At 40.4% G+C, this 24,834-nt stretch overlaps 1 protein-coding gene across 2 annotated transcripts in view; it reads right to left on the reverse strand.

Annotated features, from left to right (window-relative positions):
- Positions 1-22,379, reverse strand: part of ME1 (malic enzyme 1) — a 220,232-nt gene extending 197,853 nt beyond the window's left edge. For both annotated transcript variants that reach the window (XR_011465320.1, XM_070376265.1), the window contains exon 1: positions 22,165-22,379. Coding sequence is in view for 1 of the 2 variants with exons in the window: in XM_070376265.1 (XP_070232366.1) it covers positions 22,165-22,242 (78 nt within the window). In the remaining variant the exon portion in view is untranslated. The remainder of the gene's footprint in view (positions 1-22,164) is intronic.
- Between the last annotated feature and the right edge of the window lie 2,455 nt (positions 22,380-24,834).

The following is a 24,834-nucleotide window of genomic DNA, read 5'->3' on the forward strand; positions in this document are numbered from 1 at the left end:
CAGCTTTGCAGGCAGACGCTTTACCATCTGCGTTACCAGGGAAGCCAGCTTACTGGCAGTCAAAGAAGAGGAGTTCCCTACTTACTGAGGGAAGTCTTGTTTACTCAGTCTACCAGTTCAAATGTTAATCTCATCCAGACACACCCAAAATAATATTTGACTAAGCCTAGTCACCCAGTGGCCCAGTCAAGTTGACACAAAATTAATCATCATACTCACCAAATATTTTTCAACAAACTTATGTTGAGTGGATGCTTACAGTGACTGCAGGCACTAAACCACTGGAACAGTGACTGTTCATATGACTGCTCATATTAATATATTAACATATGTAATGCAGTTCAAAGCTTCATGAACTTTAGAAAGAAAAGGGAAAACTTAAGATCCAACTTCATTGAGAGGGTTAAAAACTCTGGGGTGGCACTGCCAGAAACGAAGGCACAAACCCTGAGGCAGAAACGAGTGGCTTCTTGGAGAAAGCAGAGGGAAGCAAACAGCAGCTATGAGAAGAATGATAAAAGAGGCAAGTCCTCATTGACCAGGTAAGGTTTTAAACCTTAAACCAGGGTTGCTTTTTTTTCATCCTGATGTTATGCCCTTTCATGAAAATGCTTAAGGCAATCAGAAGCACTCGCCCCACAGTATCTGTGACTCCGACTCTAAGGAATCCCCGTATTCAAGCTAGCTCAGCGAAGAAAGAGAAAACAAAGCTTCAGAACCAGTTTCAGGGCACCAGACAGCTGACAGAAGGGTCATGAGCCTGGGACCATGACTCTCAGCTGTTTTTTCATGTATCCATCTGATTCACACACATATTCTCAACTACATCCTTTCTCTTTATAACACCATCTCGTCTTCATCACGCCAAGGGATTCATGCCCCATGTCAATGTATTTTAATATATAAAATTAATTTCATACAACATTTACAGTCACACTGTGTACAATATTTCTAATACATAATGGAAACCCTGGTCAATGGACACAGTAGTTGCCTCCAGAAAGGGAAACCAACTTGCTTGGGGCACAGAAACGGGAAGGAAACAAACGTCACATTTTTGTATTTTTATTTTTCTTCAGTGAATCTGCAAGGATCTTGAAGCATATTAAGAACCATTTATCTCATTTTCTAAGAATATGATGATCATCTCTCTTATTTACACTGGTTCAATCTCTATCCTATTGTTTCTGGCAGCTCTGGCTACAGTACAGACGGCTAGCTGCCTACTGTAACATCTGTTCTTCCCTTCCTCCCCCGCAAGAAAATCCTAATATTATGTAGGGTGGCCATGCATCAGAAAAAGACCACCCTGGAGAGCGATGTGGTCATGTGACAAAGTCCTGAACAATGATATGGAAGCAGAAGTGTTGTGTGGGTTGTGGGAGGGCTCCTCTGAGGGAGCTGACTCCACCAGAAAGTGAATCTTCTTGTGTTCCTGTCCTGCAGCCAGCTTGGAAACAGCATATAATGTCTATAAACCATAGTCATTAGGACCACGAAGTGCTCCTGAAGTCAGCAGAGCTGCAACATTCCTGATGACTCTGTGGACCCACCAAAGATTCCCAGACCAACTCTAATTTCCTTCAGGTATGAAAGAGAAATGAGCTAGATCTTAATTGAGTCACTGCTGTTTTGTTGGGTTTTGGCATCTGGTCCCATCACTTCATGGGAAATAGATGGGGAAACAGTGGCAGATTTTATTTTGGGGGGCTCCAAAATCACTGCAGATGGTGACTGCAGCCATGAAATTAAAAGACGCTTACTCCTTGGAAGGAAAGTTATGACCAACCTAGATAGCATATTCAAAAGCAGAGACATTACTTTGCCAACAAAGGTCCATCTAGTCAAGGCTATGGTTTTTCCAGTGGTCATATATGGATGTGAGAGTTGGACTGTGAAGAAAGCTGAGCGCTGAAGAATTGATGCTTTTGAACAGTGGTGTTGGAGAAGACTCTTGAGAGTCCCTTGGACTGCAAGGAGATCCAACCAGTCCATTCTAAAGGAGATAAGTCCTGGGTGTTCTTTGGAAGGAATGATGCTAAAGCTGAAACTCCAATACTTTGGCCACCTCATGCGAAGAGTTGACTCACTGGAAAAGACTCTGATGCTGGGAGGGATTGGGGGCAGAAGGAAAAGGGGATGACAGAGGATTAGATGGCTGGATGGCATCGCTGACTCAATGGACATGAGTTTGAGTGAACACTGGGAGTTGGTGATGGACAGGGAGGCCTAGCATGCTGTGATTCATGGGGTCGCAAAGAGTCGGACACGACTGAGTGACTGAACTGAACTGAACTGTTTGTTTTATGTGTGTGTGGTGTTAGTCACTAAGTTATGTTGGAATCTTTTGTGACCCATTAACTGTAGCCCACCAGGCTCCTCTGTCCATGGGATTCTCCAGATAAGAATATTGGAGTAGGTTACCATTCCCTTCTCCAGGGTATCTTCCCGACCCAGGGATGGAACCCAGGTATCCTGCATTGCAGGCAGATAGTTTACATCTGAGACACCAGGGAAGCCTGTTATATGTAGCCAAGTCTAATTCTAAATGATACATGGGTCATTCTTACACCTATTAAAGGAAAGAGATTCTCTGCCACATACCTAATAGTATGAACATCCTCCAAAGTGGTGTGTGATCTATGGAGAGCTTAAGTCCACATATGAAAGGTAGAACAGAGCTATCAGAATGACTTCAAGAATAATCTTTCATTTATCTCTTTAATAAACTATTTTTTATAGAACACTTACCTATATTCCAGGTCCTCTGAGCAACTATGTTGAAAGCTGAAGCTATAACAAAACCAGCATAACACACTTCCACCAAGGAACTTTGAATCTTGTAATTTCTGCAGTATTTTTGCCATCGCAACATGAATAAGAGAAGTGCAGTACTATACAGATGTTAAAAAAAAAAACAACTATCTTTCAAAATCCTTAGAATACAGAAAATTTTCCATAGAACTCTACATAGAAATAGATGATTTTCCACAGAATAACCTTTACTACTAATATTTATCTGCTTGTAGCAAATAAGTTTTCAGGAAAATGGGCAAAAATGTGAATACATGTTTGAGAGCTCATCTCTTGATGTTTTCCCCCTGAAACTTAAACATCAAGTTAGACTTAGTTTCACACATTCACATCTTTAAAAAAAACTATCTGATGGTTCTGGTCCTATGAGAGATGGTGTAAGCATACTTTTCCTTGTCTCTCCCACTGAATCCAACTATAGACCTTGCACAGAATGCATTGAGAAATCATCTGAAGATTCTGAAAAATAAATGGTAGCAGAAGACCTGGGGAAAAGACCAGAATCCAAAGTATCACCAAACCATCACTGAGGTTCCCTAGACTTCTGCCCTTCAGTATGACCTGGCCTTTTTTTTAAATCCCCCTCTCTCATCAACTGGCCTCTCAAAAAGCAGCAGAAAAGCTGGATGTACAACTGAGTGCATACAAAAAGAGTACTCAGAGAAGATTTCTCTTTCTAGTCAAAAAACCAGAAATCGGTATGCTTTTAAAGATCACAGAGCAGGTAAATTCACTACTATTTTTTTTCCATTCTCTCCAGTCCCAACCCCCAAACAATTCTGTAGTTGATGTTAGAAGGATGATCACTGCAGATAACTAAATTTCTGAGGGATGGAAATCCTCCTTTTCCACCAAAAGAGTGATGGTCCCAAGATCATGGGTCAAATGTCTGGTTTGCATTTTTTCTCTTTTGGCCCCCTATCCAAATGCATTTGGAGGAAGTACACAGCAGCGGGGAAACTAGAGGCCCAGTTTTCTGGCAAGTGGGCTGGAAAGTGTGGACCCCAAGAAGAGAGGAAATATCAGAAAGATCACAGGGGAAAGAGAACTCAAAAAAGCAATCTCATAAAGTTGTTTATGAACTCTGGGACTCACCTCTGGGCTATTCATGTATCAGTTCAGTTCAGTTGCTCAGTCGTGTCCAACTCTTTGCGACCCCATGAATCGCAGCATGCCAGGCCTCCCTGTCTATCACCATCTCCCGGAGTTCACTCAAACCCACGTCCATTGAGTCGGTGATGCCATCCAGCCATCTCAGCCTCTTGTCGTCCCCTTTTCCTCCTGCCCCAAATCCCTCCCAGCATCAGAGCCTTTTCCAATGAGTCAACTCTTCGGATGAGGTAGCCAACGTACTGGAGTTTCAGCTTTAGCATCATTCCTTCCAAAGAACACCCAGGGCTGATCTCCTTCAGAATGGACTGGCTGGATCTCCTTGCAGTCCAAGGGACTCTCAAGAGTCTTCTCCAACACCACAGTTCAAAAGCATCAATTCTTCAATGCTCAGCCTTCTTCACAGTCCAACTCTCACATCTATACATGACCACAGGAAAAACCGTAGCCTTGACTAGATGGACCTTTGTTGGCAAAGTAATGTCTCTGCTTTTGAATATGCTATCTACGTTGGTAATAACTTTTCTTCTGAGGAGTAAGCGTCTTTTAATTTCATGGCTGCAGTCACCATCTGCAGTGATTTTGGAGCCCCAAAAAATAAAGTCTGACACTGTTTCCACTGTTTCCCCATCTATTTCCCATGAAGTGATAGGACCAGATGCCATGATCTTTGTTTTCTGAATGTTGAGCTTTAAGCCAACTTTTTCACTCTCCTCTTTCACTTTCATCAAGAGGCTTTTTAGTTCCTCTTCACTTTCTGCCATAAGGGTGGTATCATCTGCATATCTGAGGTTATTGATATTTCTCCCAGCAATCTTGATTCTTGAATCATGTATAGACCTGATTTTAAACAGCATAACAAAGGATATGAAAACCATAGAGTAAACCACTGCGTAGATCCCACACTGGCCACTGGGTGGTACACATGATGAACAGATCCAAAAGACACTACAAAGTAGGTTTTGAAAATATAATTGATCCTGGAACCACAATCCACAGAAGGTGGGTCAAATTTTCAAACTGGTGGCACTAGTGGTAAAGAACCTGCCTGCCAATGCAGGAGATGTAAGAGACATGAGTTTGGTCCCTGGGTCAGGAAGATTCCCTGGACAAGGGCATGGCAACCCACTCCAATATTACTGCCTGGAGAATTCCATGGACAGAGGAACCTGGCAGGCTACAGTCCATGTGGTCCCAGAGAGTCAGACACGACCAAGCGACTAACCCTTTCACTTTCAATCAGGTTAAGTGGCTCTAAAAAACTAAAAAGAACATTATTCATCCGAGGATTTAACCAAAACCTAGAATCTTCTAATACTCAAATATCCAAAATAGATGGAAAAATTACTCAGCATACAAAGAAACAAAAAATGTTAACTCTCAAAGTAAAAAATAATCAACAAACACCAATCCCATGATGACACATATAATGGAGTTATTAGATGAAGACTTAGAATCAGTTATTGTCTATGCTGCAATCTATAAGGGCAAAACTTTGAAAGAAAAGTAAAGATAAAAAGTCTTGGCCAAGAAATAAAAGCTGTAAAGAACCAAATGGAAATTTTAGAACTGAAAAATACAATAACTGAAATAAAATATTTAACAGATGGGCTCAAGAATAGAACAGAGATATAAGAGCAAACAGTCAGTTAAAAGATAGATAATTTTAGAAATTAACCATCTGAAAAGAAATAAAAAAAGACTAAAAAATAGTTAAGAGCGTCAGGGACCTGTGGAACAATACCAAAAGGCCTAACATTTATTTCAATAGAATTCAAAACAGGAAAATGAAAAAAGAAATCTGGAGAAATAATGGCTAAAAAATTACCAATTTTGGTACAAGGAATAAACTAATAAATTCAATAAGCTCAGCAAATGCCAAGAAGATATAGAAAGCCAAATCCAAAAAAAATTTTAAGATGCTGAAAACTAAAAACAAAGAAAACATCTTTAAAGGACTCTGAGAAAAACAACACATTACGTACACACAATATTTCAAATGATTGCAGATTTCTCATCAGATGGAAGAGATGCCAAAACAAAGAGAAACAGCATTTTTAAAGGGTTTAAGGAAAACAACTGTCAACCCACAATTCTATAACTGGTGAAAACATCTTTCAGAAATGAAAATGAATTAAAGGCATCTCAGATGAAGGAAAAAACAGACAACTTGTTTCCAGCAAAATGCTCTTAAAGAAATGCTAAAGGCAATTCTTTAGCTCGAAGGGAAATGATACCTAAGAAAAATCTGAAACATCGGAATGAAAGAAGAGTAAGAGAAATGGTAAATATTTGGGTAACTATAATGGACTGTCCTTTCCTTTTTAAATTCTTTAAAATGAGTATAACAGTTAAAAAATTATAAACATTACATTAAATTATTACATCAAAAATACTTCCCAGACAATAGCTAAAAAACAAAGAATTCTTTTTAAAAATGGGCCAAAGATCTGAATAGACATTTTCTACAGAAGACATATAGATGGCCAACAGGTACATTAAAAAGTCTTCAATATCACCAATCACCAGGGAAATGCAAATCCAAACCTCAATGAGATATCATCTCATACCTGTTAAAATCACTATTAGCAAAAAGACAAGAAATAACATGTGTTGACAAGGATGTGGAAAAAAGAGAACCCTCATGTATGGTTGGTACAAGTGAAACTGGGGCAGCCACTATGGAAAAGAGTATGGAAGTTCTTCCCCAAATTAAAAATACAGCTACCATATGCAGAAATTCCACGTCTTGGTGTTTATCTGTAGAACACAAAGCACTAACTCAAAACGATACGTGCACCCCATGTTCACTGAGGCATTATTTACAACAGTCAAGTCAGGGACACAAACTAAGTGTCCATCAACGGATGAATGGATAAAGAAAGTGTGGTGTACATATATACAATGGGATATTATTCAGCCATAAAAAAAAAGAAATCTTGCCATTTGCAATAAGCTGGATGGACCCTGAGAGCGTTATGCTAAAGTGAAGTCAGACAGGGAAAGACAAATACTGTTTGATCTCACTTATACGTGGAATTTTTTCAAAAATGACAAAAATGAGCTCACAGATACAGAAAAAAGATTGGTGGTTGCCAGAGGTGGGGAGTAAGAAATGGGCAAAACAGGTGATGGTGATGAAAAGGTACAAACTTCCAGTTATAAAATAAGTCCAGGGGATGAAATGTACAGCAAGGTGACTACGGTCAATAAAATCCTATTGCAAGTTAGGTGGCTTAGAGAGTACACTTGAAAAGGTGTTATCACAAGAAAAAAAATTTCTGCAACCTTGTACAATGATGGATGTTAACTAGACTTATTGCGGTAATCATTTCACAATATATACAAAATTGAATCACTACACTGTATATCTGAAGCTAGTATAACATCTCGTATCAATTATTGTTGTTGTTCAGTTGCTCAGTCATGTCTGACTCTTTGTGACCCCCTGGACTGCAGCACACCAGGCTTCTCTGTCCTTCACCATCTCCCCAAGCTTGCTCAACTCATGTCCATTGTGTTGATGATGCAGTCCAACCATTTCATCCTCTGTTGCTCCCTTCTTCTCCTACCTTCGATCTTTTCTAGCACCAGGGTCTTTTCCAATGAGTTGGCTCTTCACATCAGGTGGCCGAAGTACTGGAGCTTCAGTTTCAGCATCAGTCCTTCCAGTGAATATTTAGGGTTGATTTCCTTTAGGATGGACTGGTTTGCTCTCCTTGCTGTCCCAGGGACTCTCAGGAGTCTTCTCTAGCACCACAGTTTGAAAGCATCAGTTCTTCGACACTTCGCCTTCTCTAGGTCCAACTCTCCTATCCATACATGACTACTGGAAAAACCAGAACTTTGACTATGTGGACCTTCGTTAGCAAAGTGATGTCTCTTCTTTTTAATATGCTGTCCAGGTTTGTCATAGCTTTCGTCCAAGGAGCAGGCATCTTTTAATTTCATGACTGCAAACACTGTCCACAGTGATTTTGGAGCTCAAGAAAATAAACTCTGCTACTGTTTCCATGTTTCCCCATCTATTTTCCATGAAGTGATGGGACTGGATGTCATGATCTTAGTTTTTGAATGCTGAGTTTTAAGCCAGCATGTCAATTATATCTCCATTTGTAATACATAATAATCTCATTATATAATACATACATGCAGATGTAAGTGGATATAATACATATAACAATGGTAACATAAAGAGGAAAGCAGTGAGACCTATATGATGGTAAGATTTCTACATTTCAATTTAAGTGGTAAAATGTTCATTTTAAGTAATTATTAAAACATATGTATATCATAATTTCCATAGCAACTAATAAAGTCTACACAAAGAGATACTGTCAAAAACAGAGAGATTAAAAGGGAATAATAAAAACATTCAAATAATACACAAGAAGGCAGGAAAGGAGAAACAGAAACAGAAGAATGAAAAGCAGAGAGGACAGACACCTAATAATAAAATGCTGGACAGAAATTCAAGCATATTAATAATCGTTACTGTTCAGTCGCTAAGTTGTGTTTGAATCCACAGACTGTAGCCTGCCAGGTTTCTCTATCCATGGGCTTTTCAAGGACAGAATACTGGAGTGGGTTGCCATTTCCTTCTCCAGGGGATCTTCCTGTCCCAGAATTCCAACCCGTGTAACCCACAACTCCTGCAGTGCAGACGGAGAGTTGACCACTGAGCCCCCTAGGAGGCCCACATTAATAATCACATTAAATGTAAATGGTCTAAACAGAGAAATTAAAAGACAGATGTTGTCAGAATTTGGCTACAAGCAAAACTAACAGATTAAATCATTACTGCTGTGAAGATCCTAGGGAATGTAAGCCTTAACATCTGACTCTACAAGTACCATTTCCAGCTCTTCCTTTTGACTTATGTCAATGGGTCTCTCAAACCAGTAGTAACTCTAATATCTCTATGTTATTTACTAAGCTTTCTCATTTTCCCAATTCCTCAACTGAATTTTCCCATGACATGGAAAAACATAAATTTCCTGGAAAATTTGAGGAAAAAATTGCTCTGTGAAGACAACTTTTTTCCCGTGACGTGTACTGCACTGACAGAGATTTGGTGAAGTCTTCTAGTGTTCGTGTTTTTGATGTTTCTCTTTGCATGTCCTACAGCGTCTTTTTTCATAAAGGTAGCTGCTCCATTACTTGGTGCACAGACATTCATTACATTTAAAACTTCACTCAGGATCATACCTTTCAACATTATAAAGTGTATTTTGTCTCATTTAATGCTTTTTGGCATGAACTTCACATTGTCTCATGTCAGGACAATCCTGTTTCTTGCTGTTTTCATTTTCTCATATCTTTATTTCTAGTCTTTCTGTAACATTTCTTTTTCAATATGCAACATGGTCTGCTTGTACTTTGTGAAACAACCCAAAAATAATTTTATTAGCAGGTGAGTTAATCTTCATTCATATTTATTGATAATGACCAATCTTCTCTTAATTCTGTCATTATGTTATACTTAACATACATAAAAATTAAATATAAGCAAAATTTTGAATAAGCAAAATATTTAAAGGCCCATAAAAACACTAAGTTTCAATTTCTTTTGGCTCTTGGTACATAAGATCTTATTGTTTTGCTGACTAACCAGACCTGCCACTATTAGTAACAACAATAACAATCTCATAGTTTCCAGATTATTGTTTAAAGAGATACCTCAATTTGGATCAGTTCAGTTCAGTTGCTCAGTCATGTCCAACTCTTTGAGACCCTATGAATCGCAGCACGCCAGGCCTCCCTGCCTATCACCAACTCCTGGAGTTCACTCAGACTCACATCCATCGAGTCAGTGATGCCATCCAGCCATCTCATCCTCTGTTGTCCCCTTCTCCTCCTGCCCCCAATCCCTCCCAGCATCAGAGTCTTTTCCAATGAGTCAACTCTTCGCATGAGGTGGCCAAAGTACTGGAGTTTCAGCTTTAGCATCATTCCTTCCAAAGAACACCCAGGGCTGATCTCCTTATGGACTGGTTGGATCTCCTTGCAGTCCAAGGGACTCTCAACAGTCTTCTCCAACACCACAGTTCAATTTGGATAGGTAGATGGAAAACAAAAGGAGGCTAGTGTAGTACTGCCAAGTCAAAGCTGAACTTCAGATGCAACATTAAGACAGATGATAAACTCACTCTATAATAATCTTCCCAGCTACATGAAAGCACTACTTAACCAAAGGGCAGAATTTTTTAAGCTTGGATTTTTAATGGATTAAATGGATTGTGATTCACGAGTGAATCACAACTAATATTTTTTTTTTTAATTAAAATGGGATACTACTAGAGTAGCAAGGCAAAGTACACTGCAAGGGAAAGTAGTGTATTATGAAATTTTGTTTCAATTACCTAAATATATTAGTTTGCTAAAGCTGCAATAACAAAGTACCAGAGTTCAGTTCAGTCGCTCAGTCGTGTCCAGCTCTTTGCGACCCCATGAATCACAGCACGCCAGGCCTCCCTGTCCATCACCAACTCCCGGAGTTCACTCAAACTCACGTCCATCGAGTCAGTGATGCCATCCAGCCATTTCATCCTCTGTTGTCCCCTTTTTCTCCTGCCCCCAATCCCTCCCAGCATCAGGGTCTTTTCCAATGAGTCAACTCTTCGCATGAGGTGGCCAAAGTATTGGAGTTCCAGCTTTAGCATCAGTCATTCCAATGAACACCAGGACTGATCTCCTTTAGAATGGACTGGTTGGATCTCCTTGCAGTCCAAGGGACTCTCAAGAGTTTTCTCCAACACCACAGTTCAAAAGCATCAATTCTTCAGTGCTCAGGTTTCTTCACAGTCCAACTCTCACATCCATACATGACCACAGGAAAAACCATAGCCTTGACTGGACAGAACCTTTGTTGGCAAAGTAATCTCTCTGCTTTTTAATATGCTATCTAGATTGGTTGTAACTTTCTTTTTTTTTTTTTTTTTTTTAGCACATCTCTTTCTCAATGTTGACAAATCTTAGGGTTTTTTTTTTAATTTTATTTTTAAACTTTACACAATTGTATTAGTTTTGCCAAATATCAAAATGAATCTGCCACAGGTATACATGTGTTCCCCATCCTGAACCCTCCTCCCTCCTCCCTCCCCATACCATCCCTCTGGGTCGTCCCAGTGCACTAGCCCCAAGCATCCAGTATCGTGCATCGAACCTGGACTGGCAACTCGTTTCTTACATGATATTTTACATGTTTAAATGTCATTCTCCCAAATCTTCCCACCCTCTCCCTCTCCCACAGAGTCCATAAGACTGTTCTATACATCAGTGTCTCTTTTGCTGTCTCGTACACAGGGTTATTGTTACCATCTTTCTAAATTCCATATATATGTGTTAGTATACTGTATTGGTGTTTTTTCCTTCTGGCTTACTTCACTCTGTATAATAGGCTCCAGTTTCATCCACCTCATTAGAACAGATTCAAATGTATTCTTTTTAATGGCTGAGTAATACTCCATTGTGTATATGTACCACAGCTTGCTTATCCATTCATCTGCTGATGGACATCTAGGTTGCTTCCATGTCCTGGCTATTATAAACAGTGCTGCGATGAACATTGGGGTACACGTGTCTCTTTTCCTTCTGGTTTCCTCAGTGCGTATGCCTAGCAGTGGGATTGCTGGATCATAAGGCAGTTCTATTTCCAGTTTTTTCAGGAATCTCCACACTGTTCTCCATAGTGGCTGTACTAGTTTGCATTCCCACCAACAGTGTAAGAGGGTTCCCTTTTCTCCACACCCTCTCCAGCATTTATTATTTGTAGACTTTTGGATCGCAGCCATTCTGGTGTGAAATGGTACCTCATAGTGGTTTTGATTTGCATTTCTCTGATAATGAGTGATGTTGAGCATCTTTTCATGTGTTTGTTAGCCATCTGTATGTCTTCTTTGGAGAAATGTCTATTTAGTTCTTTGGCCCATTTTTTGATTGGGTCATTTATTTTTCTGGAGTTGAGCTATAGGAGTTGCTTGTATATTTTTGAGATTAGTTGTTTGTCAGTTGCTTCATTTGCTATTATTTTCTCCCATTCTGAAGGCTGCCTTTTCACCTTGCTAATGGTTTCCTTTGATGTGCAGAAGCTTTTAAGGTTAACTAGGTCCCATTTGTTTATTATTGCTTTTATTTCCAATATTCTGGGAGGTGGGTCATAGAGGATCCTGCTGTGATGTATGTCAGAGAGGGTTTTGCCTATGTTCTCCTCTAGGAGTTTTATAGTTTCTGGTCTTACGTTTAGATCTTTAATCCATTTTGAGTTTATTTTTGTGTATGGTGTTAGAAAGTGTTCTAGTTTCATTCTTTTACAAGTGGTTGACCAGATTTCCCAGCACCACTTGTTAAAGAGATTGTCTTTAATCCATTGTATATTCTTGCCTCCTTTGTCAAAGATAAGGTGTCCATATGTGCGTGGATTTATCTCTGGGCTTTCTGTTTTGTTCCATTGATCTATATTTCTGTCTTTGTGCCAGTACCATACTGTCTTGATGACTGTGGCTTTGTAGTAGAGCCTGAAGTCAGGTAGGTTGATTCCTCCAGTTCCATTCTTCTTTCTCAAGATCGCTTTGGCTATTCGAGGTTTTTTGTATTTCCATACAAATTGTGAAATTATTTGTTGGTAGCTTGATAGGGACTGCATTGAATCTATAAATTGCTTTGGGTAGTATACTCATTTTCACTATATTGATTCTTCCAATTTTCCTTCCAAGGGGTAAGCGTCTTTTAATTTCATGGCTGCAATCACCATCTGCAGTGATTCTGGAGCCCAAAACAATAAAGTCTGACACTGTTTCTACTGTTTCCCCTTTCCCCATCTATTTCCCATGAAGTGATGGGACCGGATGCCATGATCTTAGTTTTCTGAATGTTGAACTTTAAGCCAACTTTTTCCCTCTCTTTCACTTTCAAGAGGCTTTTTAATTCCTCTTCACTTTCTGCCATGAGGGTGGTATCATCTGCATATCTGAGGTTATTGATATTTCTCCCGGCAATCTTGATTCCAGCTTGTGCTTGCTCCAGCCGTTTCTCATGATGTACTCTGCATATAAGTTCAATAAGCAGGGTGACAATATACAGCCTTGACGTACTCCTTTTCCTATTTGGAACCAGTCTGTTGTTCCATGTCCAGTTCTGTTGCTTCCTGACCTGCATATAGGTTTCTCAAGAGGCATGTCAGGTAGTCTGGTATTTCCATCTCTTTCAGAATTTTCCAGAGTTTATTGTGACCCACACAGTCAAAGGCTTTGGCATAGTCAATAAAGCAGAAATAGATGCTTTTCTGGAACTCTCTTTTTTGATGATCCAGTGGATATGGGCAATTTGATCTCTGGTTCCTCTGCCTTTTCTAAAACCAGCTTGAACATCTGGAAGTTCCCGGTTCACATATTGCTGAAGCCTGGCTTGGAGAATTTTGAGTGTTATTTTACTAGCGTGTGAAATGAGTGCAATTGTGCGGTAGTTTCAGCATTCTTTGGCATTGCCTTTCTTTGGGATTGGAATGAAAACTGACCTTTTCCAGTCCTGTGGCCACTGCTGAGTTTTCCAAATGTGCTGGCATACTGAGTGCAGTGCTTTCACAGCATCATCTTTCAGGTTTTGAAATAGCTCAACTGGAATTCCATCACCTCCACTAGCTTTGTTCGTAGTGATGCTTTCTAAGGCCCATTTGACTTCACATTCCAGGATGTCTGGCTCTAGGTGAGTGATCACACCATCATGATTATCTGGGTCATGAAGATCTTTTTTGTACAGTTCTTCTGTGTATTCTTGCCACCTCTTCTTAATATCTTCTGCTTCTGTTAGGTCCATACCATTTCTCCTTTATCAAGCCCATCTTTGCATGAAATGTCCCCTTGGTATCTCTAATTTTTTTGAAGAGATCTCTAGTCTTTCCCATTCTGTTGTTTTCCTCTATTTCTTTGCATTGATCGCTGAGGAAGGCTTTCTTATCTCTTCTTGCTATTCTTTGGAACTCTGCATTCAGATGCTTTTATCTTTCCTTTACTCCTTTGCTTCTGGCTTCTCTTCTTTTCATAGCTATTTGTAAAGCCTCCCCAGCCATTTTGCTTTTTTGCATTTCTTTTCCATGGGGATGGTCTTGATCCCTGTCTCCTGTACAATGTCATGAACCTCTGTCCATAATTCATCAGGCACTCTGTCTATCAGATCTTGTCCCTTAAATCTATTTCTCACTTCTACTGGATAATCATAAGTGATTTGATTTAGGTCATATCTGAATGGTCTAGTGGTTTTCCCTACTTTCTTCAATTTATGTCTGAATTTGGCAATAAGGAGTTCATGATCTGAGCCACAGTCAGCTCCTGGTCTTGTTTTTGCTGACTGTATATAGCTTCTCCATCTTTGGCTGCAAAGAATATAATCAATCTGATTTCGGTGTTGACCATCTGGTGATGTCCATGTGTAGAGTCTTCTCTTGTGTTGTTGCAAGAGGGTGTTTGCTATGACCAGTGCATTTTCTTGGCAAACCTCTATTAGTCTTTGCCCTGCTTCATTCCATACTCCAAGGCCAAATTTGCCTGTTACTCCAGGTGTTTCTTGACTTCCTACTTTTGCATTCCAGTCCCCTATAATGAAAAGGACATCTTATTTGGGTGTTAGTTCTAACAGGTCTTGTAGGAACTGTTCAACTTCAGCTTCTTCAGTGTTAAACTGGTTGGGGCATAGGCTTGGATTATTGTGATATTGAATTGTTTGCCTTGGAAACAAACAGAGATCATTCTGTCATTTTTGAGATTGCTTCCAAGTACTGCATTTCAGACTCTCTTGTTGACCATGATGGCTACTCCATTTCTTCCAAGGAATTCCTGTCCACAGTAGTACATATAATGGTCATCTGAGTTAAATTCACCCATTCCAGTCCATTTTAGTTCGCCGATTTCTAGAATATCGACGTTCACTCTTGCCATCTTCTGTCTGACCACCTCCAATTTACCTTGATTCATGGACCTAACATTCCAGGTTCCTATGCAATATTGCTCTTTACAGTATCGGACCTTGCTTCTATCACTGGCTACATCCACAACTGGGTATTGTTTTTGCTTTGGCTCCATCCCTTCATTCCTCCTGGAGTTATTTCTCCACTGATCTCCAGTAGCAATTGGGCACCTACTGACCTGGGGAGTTCCTCTTTCAGTATCCTATCATTTTGCCTTTTCATACTGTTCATGGGGTTCTCAAGGCAAGAATACTGAAGTGGTTTGCCATTCCCTTCTCCAGTGGACCACATTCTATCAGACCTCTCCACCATGACCCTCCCATCTTGGGTGGCCCCACATGGCATGGCCTAGTTTCATTGAGAAGCGCGCCGGCTGCAACAGACCACAAAGGGTGGCTAAAACAACAGAAATTCATTTTCTCACAATTCTAGAGGCTCAAAGTCCAAGACCAAGATTTCAGTTGGTAGGGCTGCTTACATTTCAAGGCTTCTCTCCCTGACTTGTAGATGCATATCTTCTCCCACTGAGTCCTAGTCTCTTCTTTTAAGGACACCAGTCGTATTGGATTAGGGTCCATCCTAAAGATCTGATTTTACCTTAATTATCTCTTCAAAGATTTTATCTCCAAATATGCTTAAATTCAGATAAATGGGAAGTTAAAGCTTCAACATGTAATTTTAGGAAGGACACAATTCAGCCCATAACAATATACTTACACATATATAGTGTTACAATCAAAGAAGTTTGAAAGTATTTTAGAGGGCTCTGAATAGATGTTTTAAATGTATTTTAATATATTACAAGCTTTAGGGGCCCAACTGGAATATTATAATGGAGCCTTAGACCTCCTTCAGTTTCCAGGTCTTAATGAAACAGTCTAGAATTTAACTACTACTGGGCTACTCATAATGTAATCATGATATAACTCACATAATCATGTTTCTATGAACATGTAAGTACTCTTGCTAATGTACTTAAGCATTACCTGAATAGTAAAAATATAATAGTTGTTAGGTCTAGAGTTTGTTTATTTACATTGAACCTCTGATAATTATATTCCCATGTTTTTAGAGAACATTATCAATTACTATTTTGACTTTCCAAACTACCTGGTTAAACTACAGAAGCTTAAAGGCACAGTGTCTCCCTTGTCTTTAATTTCAAAGGCCTCAAGCATCTGAAACCAGTTTAGTTGATGGCTAACTTAGATATATCTTCAGGGTCTTTGTTTTAAATTCTCTAAATTCTTTAAATTGTTTTAAATTCTCTAAATTCATTTACAGCAACAATAATCCTTTGTTTTAAAATGTACTATACTACATACACTAAGTTAGATGGGTAAAAATTAGTATATAAGCCATAAAATATCTTAAATAGCCCTTTAAGTATACAAAAACCACACTGTATATTTAGGCCGCATGTCTAAAACAATTTCTTAACAATTTAGGGCACCAACAGTCCCAAATTAGTCCTGCTGAATTGCAACATGTCTGCTGATCAATTCTGGGTCCATACACTGCCAATGTGTTTGTTGAGTTGGCTTAGTAACATAAAATAAATAATGATGTAATAAATAGACCAAATCAGGCCACCTGGAGTCTGTAACATTATTTGATCATGTCAGTTTTGAAAACCATTGGAAAACAGTCCAAATACTTGTCTTGTCCGAGTCCTGATTACTTCCAAAGTCAAATATATTAAAGGCTGGTTTCACTGGACTCTAAATCTTTTATTTTTGCATTGCACTGCACTCACCCCAAAGAGTTTAACTCCCCAGGGCATACCTCTACCTTTCTCTCATAAACTTCCAAGCCTTTACACACTTGGAGCACAGTCCTGAGAAGCAAAAGGCTTTCCTTGTTCTTTTTCTCCACAGAGACATTCTTTAACCTCCACCTGGCATTCTGTGAAAATCTATGAAAGATTGCAAAGGTCATCTGATGTCAGTCGAGTGCATTTACATGAATCTGAGACTAAAATGTAAATGTTTCACCCAGAGCTAAATATAGGGTTTTTTTTACTATAAAATTCATTAATTTAATAAGTAACACAATCATGCTCAATTTGCTAAATCAAAAATTCAAGAGAGAAGGGAGTAAAAAGTACACTAAAAACATAAGTACTTCATAATCTTTCTAGCTCTGAGTTCTAACTCTACATATAAAAATGTATCAATAATTAGTTGTAATAAAAACCTGTTTATAATATATAATTCAAGGACAACTAATATATACTCTTTAATATCTGAGCAAAGAGGTAAAACAGAAATCATATTACAATGGAAATGTAAGTACATTTAAAGCAAGAATCTTATTCATTGAATATCCCCTGTATCCAGAATATTACCTAGCATATAGTGGATTCTGAATAACTATGTTAAAATGTAAAAGAAATAAATGATATCACTCTATATTACAAAGAAAATAAATGAAGCCAGTTAAGAAAATCTCACTGAAATGAATTGGTGGCTTCACTTCTTCTAGACACAAAGCTTTAGAGGCTTCATTCTATTATTTCATATTTCCACACTTGTCCAAAAGTTTGAAGGACATCAGAACACAAAATGAAAAATCTCAAAGCTATTCCTCTCTTCAACATTTTCTGTACTCCAGTCAGTCATATCCAGCTCTTTGCAACCCTATGGACTGTAGTCTGACAGGCTCCTCTGTCCAGGGGATTCTCCAGGCAAAAATTTTGGAGTGGGTTGCCACTCGCTTCTCCAGGGGATCTTCCTTACCTAGGGATCGAACCCAGATCTCCTGCACTGTAGGCAGATTCTTTACTGTCTCAACCACCAGCAAAGCCCATACTCCACATCACCAGTTCTTGAATCGAATTCATCCTTCTATTCATTAGAACACAACATTTTTTTGTTTTGTGCTATCCTGTGTTACCAAGGCCAACAGACAAATATGGAGGCATATGGCTGTACATCTTATGATTGCCTTCACATCCGTAAGATTTCACATTAAATAATATATCAGTTTCTCATACTGTCGAGGCAACTCAAGAGAACTGTGTGCTCAGTTGCTATCATGTCTGACTCTTTGGGACCCTATGGACTGTAGCCTGCCAGAATTCTCTGTCCATGGGATTTTCCAGGTAAGAATACTGGAGTGGGTTGCCATTTCTTCCTCCAGAGGATCGGCCTCACACAGGGATCGAACTCATGTCTCCTGCATTGCATTAGCAGATGGATTGTTCACTATTGAGCCTCCTGGGAAACCTATACTAGGTGAAAAATTTCTGAATGATTCATTCCAGTACAGTTTACATTGAAGAAAAAGAAGAGGTTTAAGGTACCTTTCCTTCACAGTCATCAGCCTTGTTTCTCTCTTTTTTCCCTACAACACATTCATCTGTGTCTTGGCATATCAAGACAAACATCTGCAAAAGCACATGCCCAGAAGCTCATTTCTCACATGTAAAAGTTAACAGGCTCACCAAAACTGACATAGATAAATCACCATCACTATCTTAGACTGGATCTAATTTACTTATAGGTCACATTCATCATTTCGTCTTAAAGATACAGAAGCCATGTAAACAACTTAATTGTAACACACCTATCAACTAGTGTTTTCTACCACTGCACGAAGAAATACAGCTAAATAATAAGTTGGGAAATTAAAAAAATACGTGTGATTAGTTTTGTATGTAGAATTTTAACTCTGAAGAGTGATTTATGAAACATTATTTTATTATTGAAAATTCCTGAGAAAAAATTTGAAATACAACTGATCGAAATCAGAGGATATCCTTGAAAATTATAAACATTAAATGTTAAATCAGAGGACATATAACTCAGACAAAGATGAGCACCTCAAAAGCAATTTGGGCTATGAACAGAAAGATACTGAATCTCCTATGTGTGAGGCAGAAATGCTTCTCCACGTCCTACAAGGCAATCCTACCTGCAGTGATGCATACGTGAATATACAAACAGTGAGAACCAGACAGGATTATTACCAGTGAAGAAAGATTCTACTTCTCTAAGGTTTTTTTAACTTCTTCCTTCATTTCTTTCTTTCTTTATTGGATGTGTTGCACAGCTTATGTGTTCTTAGTTCCCTGACCAGCAATTGAACTTGAGTTCTCAGCAGTGAAAGGGTAGAATCCTAACCACTGGACTTCCCTTAAATTCTTTATTTTTTAATTCTGATCACATTTACTGTTAAATTCAATTTGTACCAAGATTAAGCACCTCTGAAAGGTTATCCAGCAAATAAATAAAATTTCATGGCATGCCCAGGCTTAAACCAAATTCCATCGTTTCTGACTATATGCCATTACACAATACAATATAATGGTATATGAAGTCAACTGAGCTTTAGCTTTCAATGTGAGTTTACTTTCAAGAAATTACACTAAAAAGGGTAAATGTCTTAGAATAATGCTCAAACTACCACTTTAAGACCTACCTGCTTTAAAAGTTGAGTTCTGTTTGAAAGACAAAAAACAGTTCTTAAACATGGTTCATTTATTCATTAAATATTTAATGTACATTGAGCAAAATTCTGTACTAAGGATTACAATGCCTGCCCTATGACAATCCAACTCAAATAAAAAATACACTATAGTAAATACTAAATGACATGCTACAATAGACTATATAAAAAACAAAGGTATTAAGTATGATAATAAAGACTCCTTAGGAGATTCTTCCCTAAAGAGAGAACTAAATCAACTAAATATTTTAATTGTAGGAATTACACACAGACAAAAGGTATTAAGTAAGAGATTCAGCAAATATATTTTAAGTGGAAAACTAAACTGAGGAACTAATGAGATAAATTTGGAGAAGACAGTAAACCTAATTGACAGATTGATTTTATGCTCAACATAATAGGAAAGAGATTAGAGGGGGCATCCCAGGTGGCACAATGGTAAAAAAAAAATTCTGCCTGCCAATACAGGAGACAGAAGAGATGTGGGTTCAATCCCTGGGTTGGGAAGATCCCCTAGAGGAGGAAATGGCAGTCCACTCCAGTAATCTGGCCTGGAAAATTCCATGGACAGAGGAGCCTGGAGGGCTGCAGCCCAAGGTACCCAAAGTCGGACACGACTGAGAATACACATCACATAATAGGAAATAATGCCACACAGCAAATACTCGGATAACAGAAGCAGAACGTGAAGAACATGCTAACTGACGAAGATATTTCTTTCACATCTACATGTAAGACAGACTATAATAATGAAAATAAAACCAGAAAAACTGTCTCAGTTACCCAAAGGTAAGGTGATGAAGGTCTGTGTGAGAGGCTTAGTGTAGCCAGCTGACAGGCTAGGTAGGGTGTTACAGGAGGAACATCTACTAGTGTTTCTTTGTAGCCAAAGTTACCGCAAAAACCAACAAAAATTCCTGGGCTAGAGGAAAACTTAAAGGCTCAGAGGTCTTCAAAGTAGGGTCCTTCAAGAAGATCCCACAGTTATAGTTTCAATGGTTCATCTGAAGATACTCTGTTATTTCCACGAGGACCACACAGTCTTAGGACTGTACAAGAGTAAAACTTATTCCATTAATCACGCCAAAGTCGGCCACCTGAATTTTAAGTCCAAATTGATACTATGCAATAAAATTCAATTACAAATTCAAAAAAGGTGTTTCTAACACATTAATGCCACCTACACCTTAATGCCTTTGGTGGAAGATCTCTGTGATACTATTATTCTTAAGTAGAAATTAATCCTTACTCATGAAGAGCACTGAAAATATGTCAAGATCATAAATTCTTGATGTAAACAGTAATGGCGTAATGACTCTTGCTCTGGGATTGCCTATTCCATCAACCCACTTGAAACAGGCACCCTCCTCAGCGACTTGAGGAAATTCAAACAGGTTATACCACTCATGTGATTCTTGTTAAGAGGCTACCCAGTACTTGGTCATGAATTATAGCAGGCAGGTACACAAGCAATAAATTGTTTTGTCACATCAAAATTTCCCTTTTTTCCTACCTAAAATAGGCCCCAACCTTTAGAATAAAAAGGAAGGAAAAAAATCAAGGTAGCAATTAAAATCATTGAGGAAAAAATAAGTGGGAAATATTTAAAACTTCATAATGCTTTATGACCAGAAATGCTAAATAATTATAGATACGTAAAACTGCCTGTCATCATAAACATCAAAAAGAACTCACAGGAGCTAGAACTTATTAAATCAAAGAAACCACACGTCTTCGTGCCATTAATAACAATATACAAATTACCAGGCAACATAGTCGGGGAGAGGGGTGCTGAGTCCAGTTTTTGATGTTAAAAAGTGTCTAGTAAAGAGAATCCCAAAATGAACCAACAGGCTTCCGTGCTGACTGATGGCATTTTCCATATACCAAATTCAAAGGAAACGTCAAAAAGCACATCTTTACACAAAAGGAACCATCTGCAGACAAACCTGACTATAAAAAGAGGGTGAATGCTAAATAGCCAATAAGCAAATTTATACATGCCGAGGTGTTTTTTCATTTGAGAGAGATCTTGGGCGTTTAACCTGTGAAGAAAAAGGAAACGGATCTGAAAAGGGGTCTCTTGCACTGAATCGCCCTTTTAATGAAAAGGAGGGGAGGGCTTAGAAAATTCATTTCCAGAAGGCCCGATTCAAAAAAATCTGGCTCTCCCCACAGTCTAGGGCAGGGTGGTGCACCAGGCCACGCAGCGCCCGAGGCTGAAGCCACCCACCAGGCACGCTCCAGAAACCAAGAGGCCTTGACTTTCAGGTTGCTCACGTGACCCGCCACTCAGAGCACGTCTGCATCCAGGCTGGACCAGTAGGGCCACCTCGCTCCCACAGCAGCCTCCGGGGATCGGCACCCCAGAGCGGACCTCGTTATTTGGATTGGCACCCCGAGGCCCCAGCGGGCAGCCCACCTGCTACCCTCACAGACAACAACCGTTCCCGCCCTTCGCTGCCACTCCTTTCTCTGCCCTGGCTCTGCTTTTGGAGAAGCAGAGAAGTATTTAAAAACAAGCTGTACATCTCCTGCGTTCCCCCAAACGAGATGCCGAGGCGCCGAGCCAAACCCCCGGCCTCCCATCACGTTCCAGGGTACCCACACCCCAGCCCCCGGCGGCCCCTCCGTTAGGCCAGCGCCGAGGCTCGGGGTGGGGTGGGGTGCGGTGGGGGGTCGCCCCGCCGGTCTGCCTGCCCCGGGGGGCGTCCCGGGGGCCGCGGGCGGAGGGGCAAGGCGGCGTCCGCGGCGCCGCCGGGGGAGGGTCGGGGTGCTGTTGCCCGTGAGCCGGACGGAGTCGGGGACCGCGGAGGGGCAGGCGGGCTCACCTTGTTGAGGTGGGGGTTCCGGGTGACGGCGTAGCCGCGCTGGGGGGTGTGGCGGCGGCGAGGGGTCCGGGGCTCCATGGCTGGGGGCGAGCGTGCGCGGCGAGTGGGAGCGGGCCGGGCGGCGGATGCTGCCGGGACGCTGGCGCGGAGTGCGGCGGCAGCGGCGGCGGCGCGGAGAAAGGGCCGGCGGCCGGGGGGCGGGCGTGGGTGGCGAGAGGGGGTGGACGCGGCGGGAGGAGCCGGCGAGGAGCCGGTGTCCCCAGCCGGGCAGCCTGCGAGAAGCGCTGAGTCATGGTAGGCGATCTGGCGAGCGGCGAGCGAGGAGGAGGAGGAAAGCGAGGCCCGGGTGGCGCCGCTCCCTTCCACACACCCAGGGTCCCCCCGCTCGCCATGGGTTTACAGTCGCAACCGTCCCGGCCCATCCCTGCGTGCGGGACGTGCTTCCAATGGAGCACCTAAAGGGCAGGGGGCAAGGTCAGGCTCCCCGCCCGCCCTGGGGGTACCATCACCCCAGGCCGAGGTGTCCCCCGCAGCCGCAGCCGCGGGGAGGTTGAGAAAGGATGGGAAACCCAGAGCCTTGGGCGGAGGACGGCTGCCCACGCACAGAGGTGGGGGGCGGGGACAGGGGGGCTCTTTGCAAAAGACCTCAGCTGACCGATGACAATTAGACTTCATCTTTAATTCATCTAATTCATCTAAGCGTCTCCTATCAGACGCTTCCAAACTCCCTATTCACAATTCTGGATGCCTGCCAGGGCCGGAGGAAGCTTCCAACCTTGACCCAGAAAGCCTCGGCCCCGGGTAGAACTGGGAGAAAGGCCAGAGAGGAGAGTGCCATCCCTGGGAATTTTATTTTAATGCTTTCATTAAAAGACAAGGTGCAAATGTTAGATCCCAATGACCAGTCACGTTTTTCCTGTGAATGTTGTTCCTTAAAGTTCTGGAGACCGGGATGTTTAAGAACCTGCCTCTCTGAATGATGATAACAAAGCCCTCAATCTTTAAGGGCTTCAGTTTCTTCTTTGGTAAACCGAGAAAGTCAGAGTAAAAGACCTCCCAGTGCTGGAATTCTGTTATTGATATTTATACTTTAAGTTTCAATGAATGTTGAAGTAGTCATATCACAGGCAAAAGGGGTGTCCAACACGGCACACACTAAAAGCTTTCTGGGCCCCAGTTTCCTTTTCAGTTAATAGGATGGCTGCTTTCTGCCCTGTTCCTACCTAATGACTGTATAAAAAGGTGTGTTTGGGATTCAGTATTTGATTTTATATCCCACTTCAGTATTCTTGCCTGGAGAATCCCATGGACAGAGGAGCCTGGCAAGCTATGGTCCATAGGGTTGCAAAGAGTCAGACACAACTGAAGCAACTTAGCACAACACAGCAACACATTTGATTTTATATATCCATAAACTAGACATTCACCAAAGAGTTTTATTTCTAATTCTGTTACTTTTCCTTACCAGAAGGATTTGTTACAGTAGTGTTTTTTGCCACACGTATATCCAGCAGTTTCTTAGTCCTGGCCTTTAAATTATCTAGAATCAGTTGCTTTTTAATAGGGAATATTTGTGTCACAGAATTCTTTTGATTCCTTGCATTTCAGTAAGACTTTTCACTGTGAGTTCTATAATACATAAGTAATTAACCCAGCAACATCTGAGAAGAAGGTATACTTTACAAAACTCATTCTCTTGAATTAACTCAGGCGCATTACAAGTAATTCATGGAAGACAAAAACAGTTCAATGGCAGGCCTGGAAACAAAACAAGATACTGAAAAAGAGATAAAAATGTAAGTACAACAGAACCTTATTATAACACAGCTCTTAGTACATAAATTTACACACATTAGCTGTCTAGTCCTAGTTCTGTGATATATTTACAGATAGAAAAGCTGATATAAATACAGAGTAGTCCCAAAGAGTGTGTGGGCTTATCCCCCAAGCCATTATTACAGAGGGATTACACGAGCCTGCCAGTGCAGGTAAAGTTCACATCTCTCTTCCACTACGTTTATTTCTCTCTTGAAAAGAGCTCCAACCCTCCACCCCTCTAGAGATGAGGCCTAGCTGGGGAAGCCATTTTGTATATCCGTGTGCAGTACCAAAACTACTGGAGAGAACCTATTTTTCCACCTAAATGTCAACTAGGAAGGACACCAACTTTTTCAATCCTTTTTAAAGGTTGTAAAGTTAGGTTTTATTGCAAAAAACATGTAAAAAAAAAAAAAAAACACCAAACAACAGAAAAAAACTTGTTAGAATTTTCCTTGTGAGAAACTACAGTCATTCTACACACAGTTGATCAAAGAATGGGTGTGATTCACAAACAAGGGAGTAGAGTGTAGTTTCTAATGCTCTGTGAAAATACAAAATCAGATTTTTTGTTACCCAAGTTTGATGCACAATGAACTGTAATCATATGTAAATATGATTTCAGCATTCCTACCTAATGTTGTTGAGGTTTCACATAGAGAAAATTCAGGAAATACCTAACAGGACATGTAACATTTCAAATGTAACTTTCATGAGAATAAAAGATAATCTAACAGAAAAAAGATGTAGCTCTATGATGGTTTGTGATATTAAGTAAATGATTTTGTATTTCTTCACACAAAAACACATTCAGTTCAGTTCAGTTCAGTTGCTCAGTCGTGTCCGACTCTT

This window comes from Bos mutus, chromosome 9 (assembly GCF_027580195.1).
Source record: "Bos mutus isolate GX-2022 chromosome 9, NWIPB_WYAK_1.1, whole genome shotgun sequence".
Classification (NCBI taxonomy): Eukaryota; Metazoa; Chordata; class Mammalia; order Artiodactyla; family Bovidae; genus Bos; species Bos mutus.